Below are 23,596 nucleotides of genomic sequence, written 5' to 3'. Positions count from 1 at the left end.
GGTCCGGGAGGATCCCACATGCCGCGGAGAGGCTGGGCCCGTGAGCCATGGCCGCTGAGCCTGCGCGTCCAGAGCCTGTGCTCTGCAACGGGAGAGGCCACAACAGTGAGAGGCCCACGTACCGCAAAAAAAAAAAAAAAAAAAAAAAAAAAAAAAACTACTTTATTGCTAACAATGCTAACCATCATCTGAGCCTTCAGCAAGTTGTAATCATTTTGACAGTATCAAGAACACTGATCGCAGGTCATAATACATAGAATGAAAAAGTTCTAAATATTGTGAGAATTACCAAAATGTGACACAGAGACATGAAGTGAGCAAATGCTGTTGGAAAAATGGCACCGATAACTTGACTGAAACAGGGTTGCCACAAACCTTCAATTTGTAAAATATGCAATATCTGAGAAATGCAATAAAGTCAAGTGCAATAAAATGAGGTATGCCTGTAGAGAACTGTTAAGGATAAAAAGGCACAGACAAGAGGGGTGGGGAGAACAGGAGAAAAAAGAAAAAGGCTTCTATCAGAATACAGACTTTTTACATTAATTTAATCTTAGCCCTGGATACCACCAAATTGCAAATTTAAATTTAGATATTTGGTACTGATGAATATAGCAAGAAAAATCTTAGTTGTCTATAGTAAGTTACTTGTTTCATGAGTGGCCCTAACCAGGAAATCAAGCTAGTTTGTGTCACTTAGGAAATTAGTTAGTATTTAAAGAATACTCATTATCAACCAGGCATTTTATTAGATGGCTTACATTGTTTAAAGAATAAGAATAATAGCATTTATTAAACTGTTTCTATGTACCAAGAACTAGACTAAGAATTTTACTGTATTAAGCCACATAATTCTCATAACATAATGAAGTATGTGCTATTGTTAATCCATCTGACAGTTATAAATACAAGTCACAGAGAATTTAAATGATTTTCGCAAGGTCACCCAACTAGGAAGTTCAGAGGCAGAATTTGAATGTAGGCAGTTCTCTAGAGCCAGTCTATTAGCATGGCAACTTTTTGGAATGCATATGTAGCCTGTGGCAGAACTGACTATCTCCACCTATTTGCTTCTTAAACTGAATACATCATGGTGTTGCCAAGACAACGCCTTGATCTTTTAACTGTAAACATCAAGCCTAATGACTTCATCCAAACCATGGTTTCAGTAACCACATATGCTGACTCACAAACCTCTCTTCTGGGTTTGAATAACCAATTGCCCACTGAATTTATCCAGTAGAGGTTAGTTATCCCACGAGCACTTCTAACTCAATACATTTTCCCCCAGATTCGTTCCTCTTCCCTTAGTGCGTTTCTCAGTGAAGATCCCCACTACCACACCAGGAGTCTGAGTAATATTTTTATAGTGTAAATTATATCATGGCATTCTCCTGAACAAAATTCTTCAATGGCTTCCCATTACACTAGAAGTGCGATCCAGAGTTTTACGGGGTGCATGAAACCTATGTCACCAGCTCCCTTCTTACCTATCTCATCTCTCCTTTCATTTCATCCCACCTCTGCTCCAACCAAACTGGTCTTTTCTTATTCCTTAAAACCACTAAACTCATTTTTAACATACAGCATTTGCACTTATTTTTCTCTTGGCTTAGAATGCTCTAAACCCTTAGTTCATTCCGATCTAGGCTCAAATGTGACCTCCTCAGAGAGGCTCTCCCTGGCCACATTACCTAAACTATAAAATAGTTATCCTCCTTGCCCCAATAACTCTCTAACTCTAATGTCATACTGAGCTTTATAATTTCTTCATAACACTGAAAATTTAGGGGGAAAATTGTATGTATATTACTTGGCTCTCTAGTTGAGATGTAAGTCCTTCAGAGTAGACCTTCATCTTGTTTTACAGTAATATTCCAACAACTAGAACAATGACTAAAAACAAAGTAGGTCCATAGTATTGCTTGAATGAATTAATCGATCCAGTCACCTAACGCAGAAACCTGGTAATTATCTTTGATACTTCCCTTCCCACCCATTCTCCATATCTATTCAGTCACCAAGTCCAACACAAGCCTTAGTTAAGCTCTCTTAGTCAGATTTTAATATTAGCCTCCTAATAGATTTCTCTGTCTCTTGTGAGACATCCTTGTCCCATCCATCATCCACTCTGCTGCTAGAGAAAGCTTCCTAAAGCACAGAACAAAATGAACATTAGTTCATGACACTCCTTCCTATAACAACACATCAGTATTTCTTATAGCTTTTAGTACTAAACTCAATCATCTTATTTCAGCCCCCAGGCCCTTAATGATATAACCTCCTGCCTATACTTCTAGTCTCACATTCCATACCTTCCTAATAAACTTCACTGCTTGGCAATATCCTGTGCATATTATCACATATTATTGCTGGGGAGGTTGGCACTGACCATGATTCCACTGGGAAAGGACAACTGGACACTCCACATAAGGACTTTCCTAGACTCTTCTCCCTGAGTCTCTTCCCTAGACTGATTTTAATCTGTATCCTTTTGCTGTAATCTACCATAACAGAGTATAACAGATTTCATGAGTTCTATGAGTCCTTCTAGAGCATTACTGAGCCTGAAATTGGTCTTGGGGACCCTCAAACTTGCAGTTGGTGTCAGAAGTAAGTGTGGTCTTTGGGACTGCCCCCTAATTTACACTGGTTTACACGTTTCTTCTCAATGATTTATCTTCTCACTCCATGGTATTTCCTATTCTTGATACTTAACTGTTCCTTGAATTTCTTGCCATATCAAAGCTTACAAAAACTCATTCTTTCAGAGCCCTGGTAAGTATGTCCCTCCATGCCAAGTTTACGCATCTTACAAGACTCAGTTCAAGTGTTACCTCCTCTTTAAGCCTTCAGTTCAATTTTTGGTTTGTTGTTGTTTTGTTACATACTAATGACAAATAGATCCTTACTCAGTATGCTAATAAAAATCAGTCTTCTAGAAACATCTTAAAATGGAAACAAATAGTTCCAGTACAGCCAGAGACAAGGATGACCATTATTAAACACTGTTCTGCAGAAACTTCCCAGCCAAGTCCCAGAGCTCTGGAAACCAGATTCATGCATCCCCAGGTAGAAACCTGGTGGATTCTTCTGCCAAAAAACAACACTTCCCAAGAGGAAAGACCTAGAGAAGGTGAAGTACGGAGATCCCTCAATGAAACCAATTAGTCCACCAGCCCCACTCACACACACAGAGCTTTCAGTCATCCCTTTGGTGCCCCACTCTTTAATATTAACAGTGAGCCAGGGATCACCAAGCATGTGAGGACAACCTCTAACAGACAGGATGGAAGCAGGAAAAGGAACTTCTAGGAGACAGAGACTGGCTGTCATATCTCTTTACAGACCATGAAAAGGCCATTTACACACTTTTGCCACACCTTAGCAGCTGGAGATATGGACAGACATCTCCATTTTGGGCTTTGGATTTGAAACAAGTGATCCAAAGAAACAGACAGAGGAGAATGTGTCCACCATCCAGTGGTGGCCACAGTGGTCCATACTCCTCCTGGGGAGTAGCTCTACTTGTGGTCTTGGTCCCTAATTTCCCTGGTTTCTGTTCTTAGTAACCTGATTTTCTAGACTTCCTGGCAATTCTGTGAACCACAGAATAGCTTTCAAGAAAAACCTTTCTGCTTTTTAATAAACCAGAATCAATTTCATTTGCTCACCCTCAAGCACCTATCTTACACTGATCTACAAATTATATTGTTAGGTGAAAAGCAATATGATAAGTATAATATCATTCAAATAAAAGCAAAAGCTATCTACGAAAAAAAAAAAAAAAATCAGTCTTCTAAGCCTGCAAGGCTAACGCTCAGATATAGGCACAGACACCAACCTGACTTGCCTTTCATTTGAAACCTATATAATAAGCAGTATTGATATTATCACTAGCTAGGAGAAAAGAAAGAGGCAGAGGGAAAACGAGAGGGAGGTGAAAAGAGAGACAGATAGGAAGTGAGGGGAGAAAGGGAGACAAAAAGGAGAAATTGCGTCTCCTTAGGTGCTAAAACTATGACTCATACCCAAGCATTTGACTCATACCCAAGCATTTGACTCACTCCAGTGGCTATATAATTGACTCTGTGGTGGAGTAGAGTATATGCCTAAAGAAACAGACATGCGAGAGCCAATGGTTACACTTGTTTTTACAGAGAGCCAAAGAACAATTTTACCTATCAACATTCAACAATATTCTATCACAAATTGGAGGAACAAGGGTAGTATTATGTATACCTTTCAAAATGTAAGGATTCTTACATTTCTTAGAAATTAGTAGCTTAAAAGATTTTTTTAAGTTATCAATTTTTAGATAAAAAATAGAGTAATATCATTTAAGAGTGTAATAAATTACAGTATTAGTACATTATTAATTAACTAAATTAATATAAAAAAGCACTTAATTTTAACAAATTCTCACTGTTTAAAATTTTCATGTATCTGGGTCAGTTAAGTCACCAAGCTATATTCTTTCTAGTTTGTAGGAATGAAAAAAAAAAAAAGATTGTTTAAAATAAAATCAGAGTTGTACATGAGGAAGATCATACAGGCCTCAATATACTTTTCTTTTCCTTGCCAATTTACCCAAATTGACTAAATAACTAGGTAAGTGCCCAATATCCACTTTCCATTGTTCTATATAGCCTCAGCCAAAACGTCTGTGCCAGAATTAAGACTCAAATATAGGCTTCTTGAATTCCAGCTCACTGAGTTAAGGAACGAAAGGAAGTTGTTTAAAACCAACTATTTTATTTTTTCAATATCATCAGTATACAGAAAAAGGAAAGGATCCAGAGTATTTTTTTCCTACTAAACTTTATTGTATGCTCATCATGTATGTAATAGCCATGCACTAAGCACTTTACATGTGTTCTCATTTTACCCACACAACAACCTATGTAGTAAGAATTATTTTCATCCTCACTTTTAAGTTTCTGAAATTGAAGCTCAAAGTATGTAAGGAACTTGCTCAAGGTCACATAACTGGTAGGCATTGGAACCTGGGCATAAACCCAGGATTCTGGCTCCAGAACACCTGTGCACCACTGTCACTGGGTATGTTAGAAGAGGAAACTGTGACTTTAAAGTATTCTTAATGTAAGTACATCTATTTTGGATAAAGAAATAAAAGCAACTTATTTATAAAATGAGAAATGAAGCTTTAACCTATGTGTAAAATTTTTGGTTACGTGTCCATAAGGGGTTTTGGCAGAAGATGCTTGGAGTTACTGCAACTAGAATGAGCTGCTTCTTACAACAAACACATTTTTGGGTTAATTTCCACAGAAAATACTCTTCTTGGAGACACGCATTTTACACAGAGAGATTTCTACAGCTGTGGTTTGCACACCTAGGGATCATGAACCTGAGGAGTGCTGTGTATGTTGACAATTAGCTTACATCTCATATGGTGTAAGGTATCACATAGAGGTGTTGCAACTATGCCTACCTCACTGGCAGCCAGCCCACCAACAGAGTTATAAGGAGACTGTATCATATAAGAAAAGGGAACTTTCTGTCAAATCCTTGGAAAACTCAGCCTTAAATAATTTTTTCTTGAAATAGAATCATCTATTCATTTGGTTATACCTAAACCTCGGTTATAAAACAAATATAAGATTTATATTTATGAACAGGATATTTTAATGCTTTTCTTAGCTGTGCTAAAAGTTAAAGGAAGAACTGAAAACATGGCAAATAACAGATGTTTATCTCTGCATAGTCTTAAAGTCTCACTAAAATGAGAATAAGGAAATGTGGTTTAAAACTACCTAGGCAAAGCGAAAGGGTAGCAGAGGCAACAACAGATAAGAGATACAAACGAATTTTTGAAAGATGAAAAACACATGAAGGAATTAGCAGAGCTGACAAAACTGAACACTAAGGGCTTTCAGAAGGAAGTGCTAATGACGGGCAGGCCAGTTCACACTTCAAAGGCCTGAAAAGGCTCAACAACTGAAGGCTCCAAATCACTGAATTCAGGAGAGAAGCATGAGGCATCATATGGGAGAGAGGGGAGGGTCTGAAAATCTGTATAAGAAGCTTTGAGAGCAAAACTGAAGATTAGAGCTTTCTTATGTAGAAACACTGAATCAATCCTAGCAGAAGAGGGAAAAGAAGCGCCATAATGAGAAAAAGCGAATTCAGTAAAAATCTACATACTAAATGGTGAGACAGCAACTCCCCCCGCCTCCGGCCCAAGAACCTCTTTATATCATTTAACTCCAATAACAGTGGCAACCAGGATTATATTCTACAAGTAAGAAATTGGAGGATTCTTCTCTAAAGAAACTGGACAGCCTTAGACATTTGCGGTCCAACAATGAGATGGTCAGCAATGCTCCTCATTTATCACGCTCTATGTAGAATATACCAGTTAACAAGCCCACACATGCAAAAAGAGTTTCCAAGCATATTTTTATTGCCTTGCTTTTAAATGATAACACAGGTAATATAGACTTATGAAGAATTTTTCCAACATAAAAGATAGACCAAAGCAAACCAAAATTTGTGGGAAACAGACAATACAGGGAGCAGAATAAAAGTTCAAAAAAATTATTTTTATCTTTGGAAAGCTGAGTAGATATTACATCAAAGAAACAAGAACAAAATGTTATTTTTTAAGACAAAATCTGAGTGAGAAATCTCTTACAAATTTAAATGCAGCGCAAGTAAATAATTTAAATATTTGGGAATAGTGACTCATGAAAATCTGATATAAAATGTAAAGAAAACAAAGATGGGAAATCGGAGCTAAAAATAAGAAAATACGGAGCTCAATCCAGATCCAATATCTGACCAATAGAACTTATAGAAAGAAGAAATATGTCAGAGAGAAAAAACTAACACAGGAAAATTCCCAGAAAAATGAAAGATATTTCCCCATTGAAAAGGCCTAATGACTACCCATCAGAATAACTTGAAAAAAGACCTGTACCAAAACACGTTATTGCAAAATTTCAAAATATCAAGGATAAACAGCTGATCTTAAGGTTTAAAGTGGAAAATTAAAAGGTCATACATAAAGAATCAAGAATTAGTATAACATCAGATTTTTTAAGTGCAAGCCAGAAGACAATAGATGGAAGTCTTTAAAATTCTGAGAGACAACTATTTACAGACAACTATTCTATACCCACCCAAACTACCCTCAAGCATATGGGTGAAATAAACACATTCTCAGAATTGCAATGCTGCAAGAACTATACCACCTAAGTACACATTCTCAGGATGCTACTGGATGATATGCTCCACTCAAATTAGGAAATGGACAATGCAAAAGGAAAATATGAGTTCCAAGATACTGGATCTAACACAGATGAGAGACATCAACTTTACAAGAAGCTTAGACAGCTACCAATCCATGGTAGAACAGAATCTTAGCTTCCAGAAGAAATAGCTCCAAGAAAAAAAAAATCGAATGGTTAGAGTATTTGGTGTATTTTTTAAAAAATATTTTTCAAAGAAGTTTTAAAATTCTTTTGGAGTATCTGAGAAGAATTAGTCATAGTGCCATAGAAAACAAAACAAACAACAACAACAAAAGAGGAAAACTATAAAGAGAGGATAGAAGAAGAGGGTGAATAGGGGGCATAGAATGGTGTAAAAATGTTAAACCCTCTTCATCAAAATAGGAAGTCAATACAATACATAAGCATATTATTAAGAACTATGGAGAGTAAAACCAAAAGAAAGTTTGGGTAAAGGATTGCAAGACTAGGTAAGGTCAAGGGATATTATTTTCTGTTATATATTTTGTAGCACAACTTGACTTTTTAAACTATATACTTGTATTATTTTTTTTTTAAGTTTTGGCAACTATCATAAGCACCAATAAATATTTATATTTATTTCTGAGAAGTCTAATTTGGGATCATCTCTAGCTCAAGTAGACATATTCAGCAGTATTAAGGTTGCAAATGATATTTGTAATCACTATCAAATCACAATTTCTCTGAAAATGTTTTTCTAACCTCCTGATTAGACATTATATTATTGTATCATGCCAATTCAACAATAACAAACTATTTTAGGAAAACAGTACTTCTAAGTTTCTAATAACATACCACTACTTTCATTTCATTTTTGTGCTCAAAAGTACTAAATTTTATAAAGTCAAAGAGGTTTTTAAAATATTTTTCTTTTTGTTAAGAACTCAAAATAAAATCTTATGAAGTCTGAAAAGTAAGATGTTCACCCTGAAATAAAAAAGCACATTTTGTATTCTGTAAATGAAATCTTAAGGTTGAAAGAAATATTATTTCTTTCATTTACTTTCATTGCTTCTGACTTTTTTAAAAAAATCTGTTCATAAATATTCAGTTTTCCTTATATCTTTCTTTGTCTGGGTTTTTAATATTTGGATAATGACACATTTTGTAAATTATTAAACTCATAACACTAACAGATGACAACTGTAAAGCAAGGGTATGTGTAATGGAAAGAAGTGGGGGTTTTTTTGATGTTGTTTTTTTTGGGTCAGACTTGACAGGCCCAAATTCAGCTCTTAGCTATATAAGCCTGGGCAAGCCCCTTCCTTGGGCCTCAGTTTCTTCATCTATGATACCTACCCTACAGGTTCATTATGAGGATTAGAATCACATATGTAAAATTCCAGCAAAGGACAAGACACAAAATAGATATTTAATAATGGCAATTCTCCTCTTTCTTATCTTCTCTCTTGTCCAAGAGGCTTAATTTTAAAGAATTTGTAGACTTTATAGTCTAAATACCTGAGTTCAAATCTTGGTTCTTCCATTTATTAGCCTGCAACCCTTGGGGTAGTTACTTATTCTTCTTAATCTTGGTTTCAGCAATTCATGGGCATAATTATAAAAACCCTGCAATGAGGTAATGATGAAGAAAATGTATATTCTACTAGCACAGTGACTGGTAACATAAGTTCTCAGAAACTGTAACAGTAATGATAGCAAGAAATTAAGAGAGTTTCTTTCCTCTTCTTGGCTACTTAAAGCAAACTAAAGTAACAGAAATGACTTGGTCAAAAATAGCATTTCATGAAGTTACATGAGACCTGATTTAATGATCTCCCCATAAAAGACAGTTAGAAAATGCCTTCCGTGATACCTTTAAATTCATAAATGTGCTATTTGACAGAATACTTAACGTTATGCCCATTGGTCAATTTGGTCAATAAATAGAGTACCACCCCCTCCTTTGTGCCCTCTCTCTACCTACATGTATTTTGTTTACTTGTTTTTTTTCTACTATTATTTGATTAATTGACTAAATTGACAAGTGACTCCTTGAATTGGTCATTGAATTGAAAAGTTGATTCTGTCAAGTGAATAATTTGGCAGCCCTGCTGATACAAAGCAGAGGAGGGAAAAAAAAAAAAAATCAGGACCACGGTGATCTTTTCTGTAGATCCAGCACAGTTCCAGGGTTTTTCTCTTTGACTTTGGCTTTTTTTTTTTTTTTTTTTTTTTAAACCTTTGACAAAGGCACTGGTTTTTTCACTTTGGGGCCAGAGGCATTATCTTATTCACATTTCAATCACTGGCAATTAGGATATTATGGTGGCAAACAGAAAATATTATTTAAATATTGTTTAATAAATGAATAATTGAGGGTATATATAGATTCCCAAAACTCTACACCATACCACCAGAGCAACTAGATAGCAAGCAAAAACAAAATCTTCAACTACTTTCTAAACCTCTCCATTTGAACTCAATGAAATCCCAAGCCCACTGGTATTCACATTTTATTTTGTTTCTTAATGATGTAAATCTAGATGGAACATTTAGTATATGCCTGTGTTGTTTCAAGAAGTGCAAACGTAATTCAGTCACAGTTTGCCACCCCCAAGAACTCCCACTTAAAATGAAGTCACAATCAAAGCCTTTTTACTGTACAAAACTTCCCTTTTACAGAGAGTGTGCTTAAAAAGGTAAGCAATTTCACTACAGAAGATATGAGTAATTCCTTAAAGGTCATATATCCCCCCAAATTGGTTTCTTCACCCTTACATTCTCATTGTACTGGGTAGAATTTATTATTTAATGTTGAATTTAAGGTCATGACAACTTGAATAGTCATGTACTTTTGCTGTCTGGAAGCTGACTTTTTATATAAGTAAATAAGTAACAAGGTAACATTCTTACCTTGCTCTTGTGCATGAACAGCACCCCCTGACACACATAGTACAATAAAATGAAGAAGCAGTTTCCTAAAAAAAGAAAAACAATTGGGAAAAACTTAGTTGGACATTTATGACCTATAAATCATAAAATTCAAAATGAACTCTAGTGCAAGATTAAGAATTAAGCTATTATTTTAATTAACACAGTATTTTAATACTGATATTCGTTAAAAGCAAGGGCTCTGAATTCAAGTTCCAGCTTTGCCACTTACTATGTGTCTTGGGCACCCTTTTTATTACTCTGTGCCCTAGTGTCTCCATTTATTGTCTATCTCATAAAGGTTTTTGAATATTAACTAAAAAACTTCATGTAAAGTACCCCAAACAGTACCTGGCACACAGGAAAAACTCAATAAATGTGAACTAGTATAGGTGAAATTAGTAGGAGTAGTATATATTATGTCAAATCACCATACATGTAATTTTACACAAAGTACTACAGATTGGCACAAAATAATACAACTTATAGTCAATTAACCACAGTAATTATAAATTGATGGAACCAGTTATTTGCTTAAATGTTTTTATATAAAACCTATTTGCAGATCATATTCAAATCACTCGCACTAGATTCATAACTCTTTGGTTCTGAAAATACTAACGACCTGTAGATGACAACATTGACCATTGTGATTAGCAGTAATTGTGAACACAGTACTCAACCACTACAGATCAAAATATTCATTCACATTGATTAGCAAGGTAAAAATACTTTGTGATTTTTTAGTTTAACCAAACTTTTGATAGAGTTTGTTGATTAGTCTTCATAATTGGCTTTACCTCCCAACTGAAAATCATAGAGATAGTTTCAAAAAGTAATGATGAGCATACTGAAAACTATTTTATTACCTAGTTTTTCTTGCCAATATAGACTCTGATTCTGTTTAGTCTAACTCAAAGACTCCTCAAATGACATTTCTGAAAATACAGTTCTGCAGGGAATGATTACAGAGCCCTCTGAAAATCATTTTTATTAAGTTCCTGGTGTGCTAGTAGTAATTGGTACATTTTCTATTTATCACTAAATAGATACATTTATCACTAAATTGGTACATTTTCTATTTATCACTGTGTTTTTACCTTTACCAACAAGAATAAGGAGCATGTTAATGTAACAAAGTAAGCCAATATAAAATTATACCATTATAATTGTGTTTATACACAATATAAAATTATACTATTCTCTTTGCTATAATGGACATATTATTTGTATTATAATAGTATTAAGCATTTTTTCATTAAGTGAAAAATGTACATTCTATGGTCATACTTAGCACAGAGCACAGCTTTTATAAGACTTTGATAGAATACTTAACAATCATTAACTCTACAATCAACTGAATCATTATAGAAATTTCAGCTGATATGGGCAAAGAGTTGGACCATATATTTTAATGAAGCCTATAAAAGATTCCCATATATGGTGTCATCCATGAGATGGTTCTCAAATGTTAGTTTGCCAAAGAACCACCTGAGGCTTTTTTGAAAAATCCAGTTTCCAGACCTTCCCACAGTGACTATGATTAATAAATTTGAAGTGGATCCTCAGCACCTATACATTTTTAACTAGGTGATTCTAATATCGATTGCACATGTACCAAACTCTGAGGAAAAAACAATTTAGAATATTTACTATTGATAGTTACATTGTACTTAAAACAACCTAATATTTTGCTTAAATCACATATATCTAATTTTATGATGACACAAATAAGATTATTTGACCCTTCTAGAAAAAAATCCTTTTCTACCGCTCTAGATCATGGTTTTCAAACATGAGTATGTATCAGAATCACCTGGAGGGCTTGTTAACGATTTCTGGGCTCCACCCTGAGAGTTTCTGACTCAGTAGGTCTGGGGTGGGACTCAAAAATTTGCAGTTTAACAAGTTCTCAGGCAATACTGATGATGCAGATCTGGGGAATCACACACCGAGGACCACTGTTCTGGAATAGATGATGCTCAAGAGATGCTGTGAGGCCTACTTGTTTTGCATCTTTTTACCAGAGCTGCATAGTGGAATCACCTGGTGATTTTTAAAAACTACTAATACTTGGGTTCTTCCCTCCCCACCCCCACCCTCAGAGATTCTGATTTTAATTTGTCCTACAGGGATTTTTAAACACTTCTCAGGTGATTCCAATGTGCAACGTTGAGGACCACAGTGTGAAATTAAAATAATTTCCTTGGGTGGTCCAGAATGGATCCCAAAGGGATCTAGAGTTTGAGTAAAAGGAGGCTCTTTTCCTTTCAAATTTCTATTTTCAGCTGGCAGGATATACATCCGTAAGACTAGAAAACAGCTCAAGATTCCGGTCACTGAAGGACAGTATATCAGAATTATGCTGTTTTAACAGAAACTGCAACATGAAAGGATGCACTTCTCACCTGGCCAAAGTAATCTGGCTCACTGAGAGCTTAGAAATAACCCACAGGCACTGTTCCATCCAGAATAAAGCTAACTAGTGAAGAGTACAATAACTAGCACTATTCACTTGGCAATTCAGCCAACTCACAGACTTCCCCAATGACCTCAGGGGAGAAAAATGGAAAATAAAGTTCTTTCTAGATATGTTAACAAGTCTATTCCTGGCATGAGGCAGGAAAACCTGAACACATCAAACATCATCCCTTAGCCAGGTGATTTTAGGAGATTATGACAAATCAGTTGAGCCACACCTTAGGTAAGCGTACCTATGTACTAATTTGATGACTAAGAGAGAGAGAGATCAATGATACGAAATAGTGATTTTCTTTCTCTTTTTCTAATTCTGCCCCAAACTTCTGGCCAACTGTCGGGCTGTACCCCACAGGCCGGCAAGCCTCAGAGTTGCCCAACCTCTAAACTGAAAAAAGAGCCCCAAAACAGCGACAGAGGAGACATCAACGGTTTATTGGATAGGGGATCTTACAAGTCTGAAGCAAAAGGTCCTGGGAGCAACCCCCGCACCGTACCTAGCAGACAGCAAGCAGGACATAACAGCAACCTTCCAGAGGGAGAAGGAGGCTACCATTTATAGGGAGAATTGACATCAGGTTGGCTCATCAGTTACCAGGGAAACCAGCGGCTGGGGACACGTCGGCAGTTACTAATTAAGTCCTATAATTAAGAAGATTGGATAGTCATGTGAGTGAAGGAGGGCCTGGTCAAGCAGGGGATTTACAGAGAGCAAGAGAACAGCCGTCTTGAATGGCCTGACCGTACAACTAAGGAAGAGCAGGAAAAGTCAAGTTCCTCACCAGGTGTTCAAGGCCCTTATCATTCAGCTTCAACCTCCTTTCTTTTTTTAGCACTATGGACCAATTACATCTGATATCCCAAAGCTCCAGCCATATCATGTTATTCTCTACTCCATGGACAGACCTTGTAAGTGCCTGAAAAGCTCTCAGTCTCCACCTGTCAGAATGTTCAGTATCATCAAAGCCTAATTTGAATACCTGCTCCATGAATTTTCCCGTCATCCCTAAAGAGGCCTGGATCTTTTCCTCACCTCTGTACTCTTGATGCTTTAATTTTAACTGTATTATAGCCCATATATGTTATACCTTTTATGATTAATTAGTAAGTAAATATCTGAGCAAGTAACAGGTCTTCACCTTTTATCAATTTCTTACATAAAATTGACACAATAAATATTTTTAAACAGGAATGGAATAATAGTAAGATCTCTCAATGACTGAGGAATTCAATTCTTCCCTATGAAACTAATTCTTTTAACACTTAGGAAAAGTAAAGTAAAATAAGGGTACTTTTAGTTGGATGTCCAAAGAGGGAAAGAAGAATTTTTTTTTTTTAAATCTGCTGTGGTAGGGTAAATAGAAGCCTTCTTCTTTTTCATTTTAACTGTTTTTTCTCATCTCTGAAGTTGGAACACAGAGAAGAGATCAAGCTTAATTGAAATAATCAGTTTGATAAAGAGCCCAACTCTATCACTGAATAAAATGGATGTCTAATGAATCCAAGCTTTCTGGGAAATGTCTAGTTGAGCTGGGCTTATTTATTTCTTTGATTTTCCTCTCCCCTTCCCCATGATATTACATTTATGATACATTTACTTAATTAAGAAAAAAATATCACATTTCCACATTAGCAGATGATAGAGTTCTCAAGGGTAGCAGCTGTGCTTTGGGCTCCTCCGCTGTTGTGCTGTGCATATGATACTAGACATGCTGGAGTCCTTAAATAAGTTAAAATTAAAACTATTAAGTTGTTGCGGAGAAAACAACATGGTTAATAAGAAAATAACACTAGACTAGGAGTCAAAAGGCTAATCCTGGTTCTATTTCAAACTCATTCTGTGACCTTGGGTGGGTTATTTCAAGTTTCTGAGTCTTAGCTGACTCATCTATCATGTGATGACATAATATAAATTTTACATTTTAAATTCCAAATATAAAACCCCCCAAAATATGTGTGTATGGCAGAATCCTATTAATATACTGGCATTAGAGGACAAAGATCAAGCTATGTTCTTAGCAAGATGTTGTATAAATCACTATATATAAAGGGCATGTTGTTTAACCACAGCTGGGGAAAGGTCCTCTTACAGTTCTGGCCAATTCTTTTTTAATTAAGTAACCGAAAAGAGTCTACTTTGCTAATTTGTTCATACATTTAGTGTCCCCTAATAAAGAGTCTAATTAGTGTATTAAATATGAATATTTTTCAAATATTCAAACCATGCCTGTTTTTGTTCATTTTTTTGTATGTCTGGAACATGTGTCATTAATATAAAGTAACAGAAGTACATATACTCAGACATTTAACAAAATCAGACCAGGTCTGCAAGAAGTTAACAATATGGTAAGAAACATTCAATAAATGTTCAGAAAATATAACCCATAATATTACTGAGGATATATAACAAAATGTGAAATACTCTGTGTGTCTGGTCTGCTAGCCACATTTTCAGTTTGACATAAGCCACAGTCAAAACATGACCAGACACGTGAAGGGTGAAGGCCTAGAGGGGATCAAGCAGGAAATAGATATCCAAAGACCATACTCAGAATATTTAAGGAACTAATATCCATCCCAGGCATCTTCCCTAAATAATTCTTAGAACTATTCAACTTTCTCTTTATCTGAAGGGTTTAAGTTACTTCAGGGAAATTTCAGGCATCTTTTTGTTTAGGGCACCCATGAGACTTTCAGGTTTTATGATATATGTCCTCAAGTTACTGATGCTCATTCCTATACAGGTTCAATTTGTGAATAAGAAACTTTTTTTTTTTTTACTGAATTGGCAATTTTCATTTAAACCAACTGGAAAAAGTAGACTAATCTGAAAAACATACATGTAATATACGTCAGGAATTTCAACAATTTCCATCACACTGCGTTTACAAGCCAAAAAATTCTCTAAGTCATGACAGCTTTACAGATTTTGCTCTTTACTAGCTGCTAAGATCCAGTAATAGTAAAATTTCTGTACTTTGTTCCCAAAATAACTGAAAAACAGTTCTTATCCCAGCAGTAGGGAGTAAAGTGTTGTCAAAAACTTATACACAATGAATTCAGCTCAATAGGTACTTGTATAACTAATCTAGTGTGAAACATACTAGAACTTTTGGTTAAATTCCAAGCATACAGGCAACTCATGAAATGCAAAGGAGATAAATATGCTTGAGGACTTCAAGTGATCAAAATGCCTAGAGTCCAGTCAGTAGCAGGGAAGAAATATACACTTAAAATAGTCTCTCCTTGCAATACCACAGATTGTTAAACTGATTACTGCCTAGCCTAGCAAAGTTTCTGGCACACACTACTGTTAAATAAAGATTTTTAAATGAATGAATGTATCAATCTTCAGTCAATGAGACTATCAGGTGGTCTTGAGTTTCAACAAATATATAACTTCTCTGACATTTTCCACCAGCACACTGACCCCAAGATCAAGAAGCCAGGTGATCCTAACCTCCATTTATTTAGCTAAGAAAGTAAAGGCTTTGCATGATCTAGTCTCTGTTTCTCTCTCCAGATCCAGCTCCAGTCACTTCTCCCCTAGAATGTGTGCTCCAACCAACTTCATTTCTTTCAGGCCCTCAAATGCACTGTGCTGTCTCACCTCTGAGCCTTTTACTGTTCTCTCTGTCTGTAAAGCTCCATGCCTTTTCCACTTAGGTCTGAGTCTAGATTTCCTTTCCTTCCAGTATCACTCCTCCCGATCTTCCCCAACTACCAAGACTGTTAGATGTCCTTCTGTGTATACCCTTATCTCATTTTGTTATACTTGGTTGTTTCATTTTCTGTTTCCTATAGTAAACTGGGAACATTGGGAGAGCAGCAATTAGGCTTCTGTCTTGCTCCATCATTGTATCACTTCTGCCTAGAACCATGCTAGACACTTAGCTGGAGCTCAGTAAACATTTGCTGAATAAATGAGTAAATGAGTGAATGAATGACAGAATGTTAGCCTTTTATGAGAATGAAAATGAAATCGTCTTTACTTCACTTCTTACTCAGAATTACAAATTCTAAAACAAGTCACAGTTGCAAAGCATTGCAAGGAAACTAGTACAGCTATTCAAATTCCCATAATAAAATTTATTATTCTCCTGCAGCTTCACCTATTACCAAGCAGAATGTATAAATAACACTCAAAATTACTTTCTATAAATTACAATTCCTCTCCCTGAGACATCAGTTTATTTTAAACATTTATTTGAATGCAAAGATAACTAAGCAACTTTAAAAATAGAATTTCATGCTAGCTAGGAAATAGATGTTTATATACCAAACTCTGTTTCCCCCTTTGGTTACAGAAACCTTTTTATGACCATAATAGCCTGCCTGGGAGATTTTCCGACAACATGTTAAATCAATGTATCTAACACTGACTCTTGGTTTTAATTTTTGTTTTTTATTAATTCCACAAATTCACATTAGGTAATCTAACTAAAAGCAGCCCTTTGAAATAAAATGTCTTTAAGGATCTAGTTTTAAAACTGCACATGTTTCTGGGTGACCAATCAGAATTGTGATTTTTAAAAAACTGTTCCTGCTCTCACAAAAAACATCATCACAAAAGGATGGTGGAAAGTTACAAAAGGATGGTGGAAAGTTAAAATCTCAGGGATTTCATGGGGCACTCTAAGGTTTAATTCAGTGGCCTGACATTATCATCAGCTAATCAGCTGCTTCTCCTAAGTCCCTTTCCCTATGAGGCTGGTAGCATTAATTTCAAACTGAAGAACTCTTAATTCTTTACAGAAACTGGATTTTTTCAAGAAACAATTTTCTCAGCTCAATCAGTAACTACCTTCCCTACTTTGCATGTGTGTGACTGGAGCTGTGAGGGGCTGCAATCTGATGTAATCTTGAATTACCATTAATTTTCTGCAGCCCACCCCCACTGAGAACTGTCATGGAACAAACTGGATATCGCAGGAGGCTGGCTGCAAGGCCCCTGGCTGGGAGGCCATCTAGGAGGGCAGGAGAGACCAGGGCCTTCACGCAGGATCCCCTACCCACCCTGATGTCTCTCCACAAGGATTTTATTTTCCCCATTCCACATAGTCTAATTTTTCCTCAGAAGTTCCTCGATGTAATCCATTCTGTTTGGTTTCTCTGCCTCCCTCCCCCCAGTCATCTGGACCCAATTTACAAACTCCAAACTGCCCAAGAATTTATGCAGGGCCTTTTCTAGGAGCGTCTGGAAGGGAAGTGTAAACCAGACAAGACAGGGGCTAGGAGCTGAAGATCTGCTTTAATCTGAGAGGTTGGTCACAACTACCATGGGGAATGCTAGTCAGCAACGTGGGCCTCGAGTAGTGGCCAAGGTAAAGCCCTAGGCCCGGAGCTGGCAGAGAGAGCAAGAAGGGCACACGGATGGAGGCGGAGGCTGGACAGGACGCGGAGGACCTCACCCAGCCACTCCTGGTAGCTGTGGATCCGTGGGTACCCAAGCCTCATTCCACCGTTCCAGCCGCCCTAGACCGTCGGGAAGATGCGCCAGGTCCCTCAGGATCCGTTGCGCTCCCCACCCCTCTTTCCGGGAGAGTCCATGCAAGGGACTTTCACCGAAGAAAAGTGGCGAGAAACCTGCTGGGGAAACCAATGAGACCGGCGTGAGCGCCAGGTCGGGAAGATGCGCCAGGTCCCTCAGGATCCGTTGCGCTCCCCACCCCTCTTTCCGGGAGAGTCCATGCAAGGGACTTTCACCGAAGAAAAGTGGCGAGAAACCTGCTGGGGAAACCAATGAGACCGGCGTGAGCCGCTCTGGGACAGGCGGCTGGCAGAGTCTGGCCTCTTCTCGGACCCTGGCCGAGAAGTGTCAGGTCTCCCGGGCCCTGGGCACCTCGCCGCACGCACGCGGTTGCTGAGGTTACGAGCTTTCCCGCTCACTGAGTCACGCGCTGCGGGCGCGTGGGGATGTGCATCCTTGTCATTGGGGAAGCCCGCTGCCGGCCCAGGCTTCCAGAAGTCGGAGGAGGGAGGGCGCGAGCCCCAGCCAGGCTCGGCTGCAAGCGGCTGGGAAGCACATGTTCACACAAACACTGCCACAAGGCGGTCTTTCTCCGCACCCCGCCTCCCCTTGGCTGCGCGGTCAGTTCTGCCCCCGGCCCTCCTTCTACCTACTCTCCCGAGGAGCAGCCTAGTGGCAGAGAACGACTGCAGTTGCTTTCGTCCCTCCCGCCCCCGGGGCCAGAATCAAACCTGCGTAACCCACTGTCCTCTTCCAGGGGGACCAGGGCAGCCAGCCAAGGCCATGCGCCCCCCCCCACCCCCAATCTACGCCCTTTTCCGAGTGAGGTAGTGGGAGCAGGTACAGCGCCCAAAGAGAAGGTGGGGTGCCAGCCAGGGTCTGCGCGGACACTCCCCGGGAGCAGCAGCCCCGCCCCCTCCCCGCGTCCAGCCCCTTCCGCAGTGACACTCCAGTGACCAGGGCGCAGCCTGGGCCCCAGATGGGTAGCACGCTTGTTGGCCTCCTAACGACTAGAGGAGACTGCCGCTGAGTCTCATGAATCCGGGAGCGCCCTGATGCCCGAGGTTCTGTGGGCACCCTCTCCCCCTACCCGGCAACCCTGCCCCCACGGTCCAGGCTTCGCGCACAGAACCCAGGGGCCACCTAAGCGCCCCAGCAGTACCCAGAGTGCACGCCCCGAGGAGCACCGCGGGGAAACAGGACCTCAGCCAGGGCTCTGAGGGAGGAGAAGGGAAGGAGGGCGCGAGGGCGACGGAAGCTGGAGCCCGGGCTGGCGTCCGAGTCCAGCTCCGGAGCTGCGGGAGCCACGGCCGCCCGCGTCGGGCCGCAAGCCAGAGACAGCTTCTCCTCCCCAGCCGCAGGATCTCTTTAGCATAAACTGTCTGAGAGACCCACTGGCAGGAGGCTTCCTTTCAAACACAGTATTTTACAAATTGAGGAGACAACAGGAGGATGCCACGGCTGTTCAACGACTCCCAACTTCAAAAAAGTGCCACGGAGCTGGTGCACAGATCTCCAACGGGCTCAGCGGATCCAAGGGGTGGGGAGAGGGGGTGCTTTGACCCCTGGCCTGCCGGGTGGGCTACTTACGTTTTTGCCGTGTGGGAGACCTGTCCACGCCTTGTCCTGCGGGCTCCTAAATGCATTTGTATGCATTTGTCCGTACAGCGAAGCGCTAACGGAAAACAGAAGCCAGCTCCGAACTGCTAAGGGTGCAGGTACTGTCCATGAAAAAGGGGGGGAAAAAATCACATGAAAACGATGCTCCAAAACCTCAACAATAACCACAAGGGGAGGGGGGAGATGGGAAGGGAGGAAAGAAATAGCACCCGGAGGGTAGGCAGCTGGGCTCCCTATAGCTCCCTAGCTCGGTAACAGACAAGTCCGGGGGGAATGCTGCCCTGGGAGGGCGGGCGAGGAGACCTCACTGGCAGGCGGCGGGGCGCCGGCAGCAGCGCGAGCTCGGCTGCGAGTGCAGCCCTCGAGTTCACTTGCGGTTCAAAGACGACTCCGTGACTCCAGTGGAGTCCTCTGCTTTGGGCCTGGGAGGAGAAAGGGGTGGGGGGGAGGGAAGGAGATGAAGTGGGGGAGGAAGTCCTTGGAAACAACCCGCGCTGGAACATTTGTCATACAAGTACACACACCCACTTCGGAAATCTAGTCCGTGCGAGGGGACCGGTGGCAACTGCAGGCGCTCGGCGTTGACTGTCGCCGGCTGCTTCCCCTGGAAGAAGAGGAGCCAAGCAAATCCGGCCGGTGTTAAATTTCACCGCTCACTGACTTGCAATGACGTCACCAAACGTAGTGCACACCTCCCCCTCCGCCCCGCAACCTTCCCCCCACGCCGCGCCCGTCTGGGGCGCCCCTGTCCGCAAGCCCCTGGGCCCGCCGCGCCTGGGGCGCGCTCGCAGCCGCCCCGGCACCGCTCCGACCCTCTCGCTTCCCACGCTGTACTCCCTCCACATTGCCGAAGCTTGTAGGTGACTAGTATTCTTCCTCCAAGTGTTCCATGTACCGTTTCCCTTTTCAGCAGTCCCCAATTTGATGTTTTCTCTCTTGAGTGTCTCCCATTCCCCCTTTTCTCTATCCTCTTCACACACACGTTCTGAAATCACATTTAGCTCAGCGGAGTCCTTCACTGTCCTCCGACTCTCTTGCTTTTTTTTGCAGCTATGCTTATGGCCTACGTCGTATTGACTGCAAAAAATTCTCATTAATTCCTTTCCTCCCCTTCATTCTTTCCTTTCGTCTGTCCCCCGTACTACTTTCTACTGATTTTTCTCTCCTGTAATCCACTTTTCTGCCCTCTGCCTTTCCCCTGCTTACAAGCGTGGACTAATGGTCTGCAGTTATGCAACAAAAGCATAGGAACACACCTCCGCCTTACCAATCTGAATACCTTCTCCAATTTTTGTAATAAATTTCTTTTTCGATGTAAGTCCCCATTCTCTCCACAGCCTTTTCATACTGAGAAGTCTACTTTGAAGAAAAAAAGAAAATTTAAATTCTGCTTTTATCTTTCTCATTAATAAGACTGGAAATTCCAGAAGGCCAGGGACCTATTATCTTGCTCATCATTGTATTTTCAGCACCTAAAATAGTATTTGGTATGTCTGTTTAATGAATGACTGCTGTATACCAGTGAATATCATTTCTCCAAGTTTTCCTTGTCTATTCTGTGCACCATCCACAGCTAATGACCCTTCCACAGGCTGAAAGGCATCCCACATCACATACACACTATAAAAGTTAAGGTGACCATATTAATGAATGGAAGTGATTGGTGTGACCCTTGGAATCTGGAGGATTTTTTCCTCTAAGAATACAGTTTAATCCATCTTCCTCAATTTTTCAACTTTTCATCTTGAAATGATTTTAGATTTACATAAAAGTTGCTAAAAAAGTAAAGAGAATTCCTGTATAGCCTTCATCTGACTTCCTCTAATGTTAATATCTTACATAACCATGGTAAAACTATCAAAACCAGGAAATTAACACTGATACAATACCATTAACTCATCTATAGATCTTATTTAAATTTTGTCAGTTTTCCCAAATGTCCATTGTCTTGTCCAGGATCTCATCTAGGATCCTGTACTGTGTTTAGTTAGTTAATTAATTAATTAACAAAGATATTAAATAAATTGCCATATCTCCTTAGTCTCCTGCCCTCTGTGGAATTCCCTGTCTTCTTTCATCTTTCATCATTTTGACAATTTTGAAGAGCACAGGTCAGTCATTTTGTAAAAGGTCCCTAAATTTGGATTTGTGTGATGTAGTCCCATGATTCAGGTTTTGTATTTTCAGCTAAAATACCACTGAAGTGATGTTGTGCCTTTCTCGGGGCATCGTATCGAGTATACATAATGTTGATGTATTTTATGACTAGTGATGCTAACTTTGATCACTTAGTTAAGGTGTCACATGCCAAACAGCCACTGTAACTACCCGCCCCCCCCTCCAACTTTTGTAACAAATAGCCACGGCTTTCTGGAATCCTCCTAGAAATCCAGTATCAAGGGAAGATATTCATTCTTAACCTGAAGAATTTCTACAGTATATTTTTGACTACTGGTCAACTACAAAAAGACAAGTAATTTGGTTTGGTGGAAAGAATAGACTAAGAATTAAGCAGATCTCAAGTAACTCACCCAATTTCTGTCTCCATTTCCCCTTCAATTACTTAAGGATTAAAAATATTTTTTTTCTGTTCACAATTGTGAGTCAATATTTGAAAGCTGTATGAAATGGAATTATCATTAAAGTGTATCTCAGGTTCTTTGAATAGAAGAAGAGAATATTTGCTAGTTAGAGTTACTACAGCCCTTTTCATGCAGAAGCATCCAAAGGGTATGCATACCCTCAAATAGAGTACATTTGATTGTGGGAGAGGAGGCATTTGCCCAGTAAAAAATAAACAATGTAAGGTTTAAATGATATAGACTTTTTAGGATGGTAGAGTGCAGCATAGACAAAATTAGTCAATACAGCTTAACCAAAGACCATGGGATTTAGCTGGGCCTTGAAAAGTGAAGAGGATTTACATAGGTGAAGAAGAGAAAGATAGTATGCTTAGAGGGACTTCCCTGGTGGTCCAGTGGTGAAGAGTCTGCCTTCCAGTGCAGGGGACGATCCCTGGTTGGGGAACTGGGATCCACATGCTGCGGGGCAACTAAGCCCGCAGGCCACAACTAGAGAAAGAAAACGCTGCACACCACAACTAGAGAGAAGCCCACACGCCGCAATGAAAGAACCCACATACCGCAATGAAGATCCTGCAGTTAGGACCCGATGCAGCCAAAAATAAAAACAAATAAATAAATAAAATATTTTAAAAGAAGATAGTATGCTTAGAAATGTTGAGTTGGAGACTAATAGCAATTGAACAAGAGGAAGATATCTGAATTATATTCAGGGGAAAGGAGTAGATTATCAGCTTGGGTTACAGGTTCGTGCATTAGAAGAGAGGTCGAGGGCAGACTATGGAAGTCCCTGAATGCCAGGATAAGGGTTCATTCAGTCATTCAATAAACACTTATTGTGTCACCTACTATGCGCCAGGAACTCTTCTAGGCACTCAATTACATCAGTGAACAAAATGCTTGAAAATTCTTCCCCTCATGGAGATTACATTCTATTGTTTAAATTTAATCTATGGGCAATAGGAAACATAATTAAAGAATTTTAAACATAAATGATTATGTTCCAAATTCCCATTTTAAGAAGACTGATCTTAACATCAGATGCCAAGATTGGAAAGAGAGAAGGCTGGAGGAAAAGTTCGGTGTAGGTGTTGAAATATGTTTGTACTGTGAACCACGGTAGGAACAATAGAAAAGCTAAATGAGAGAATTGTTATTAAAAGGAATCAGGAAGATCTGATAACTGGTTAGATTGGGAAGGGAAGAGATATGGATGAAATTTCAAGTCTGAATGATTAAGAAATTATGCCATTGGCCAATGGCAAAAGGAAGACAACTAACTCAGTTTGAGACAT

The 23,596-nt window shown here is 39.4% G+C and overlaps 1 protein-coding gene across 1 annotated transcript in view; it reads right to left on the bottom strand.

The window, feature by feature from the left end:
- The window catches only part of COL24A1 (collagen type XXIV alpha 1 chain), a 423,812-nt gene extending 403,782 nt beyond the window's left edge, over positions 1 to 20,030 (bottom strand). Inside the window, exons 1-2 of the mRNA XM_024119550.3 lie at positions 19,690 to 20,030; positions 10,134 to 10,198 (exon numbers count right to left, since the gene is read on the bottom strand). Of these exons, the coding sequence (XP_023975318.1) occupies positions 10,134 to 10,198; positions 19,690 to 19,745 (121 nt within the window). The 5' untranslated portion in view covers positions 19,746 to 20,030. The remainder of the gene's footprint in view (positions 1 to 10,133; positions 10,199 to 19,689) is intronic.
- Between the last annotated feature and the right edge of the window lie 3,566 nt (positions 20,031 to 23,596).

The sequence above is a fragment of the Physeter macrocephalus genome, chromosome 4 (genome assembly GCF_002837175.3).
Source record: "Physeter macrocephalus isolate SW-GA chromosome 4, ASM283717v5, whole genome shotgun sequence".
In the NCBI taxonomy this organism is placed as follows: domain Eukaryota; kingdom Metazoa; phylum Chordata; class Mammalia; order Artiodactyla; family Physeteridae; genus Physeter; species Physeter macrocephalus.
The sequence above is the reverse complement of the archived record's forward strand: the minus strand, read 5'-3'. Positions and strand labels throughout refer to the sequence as shown.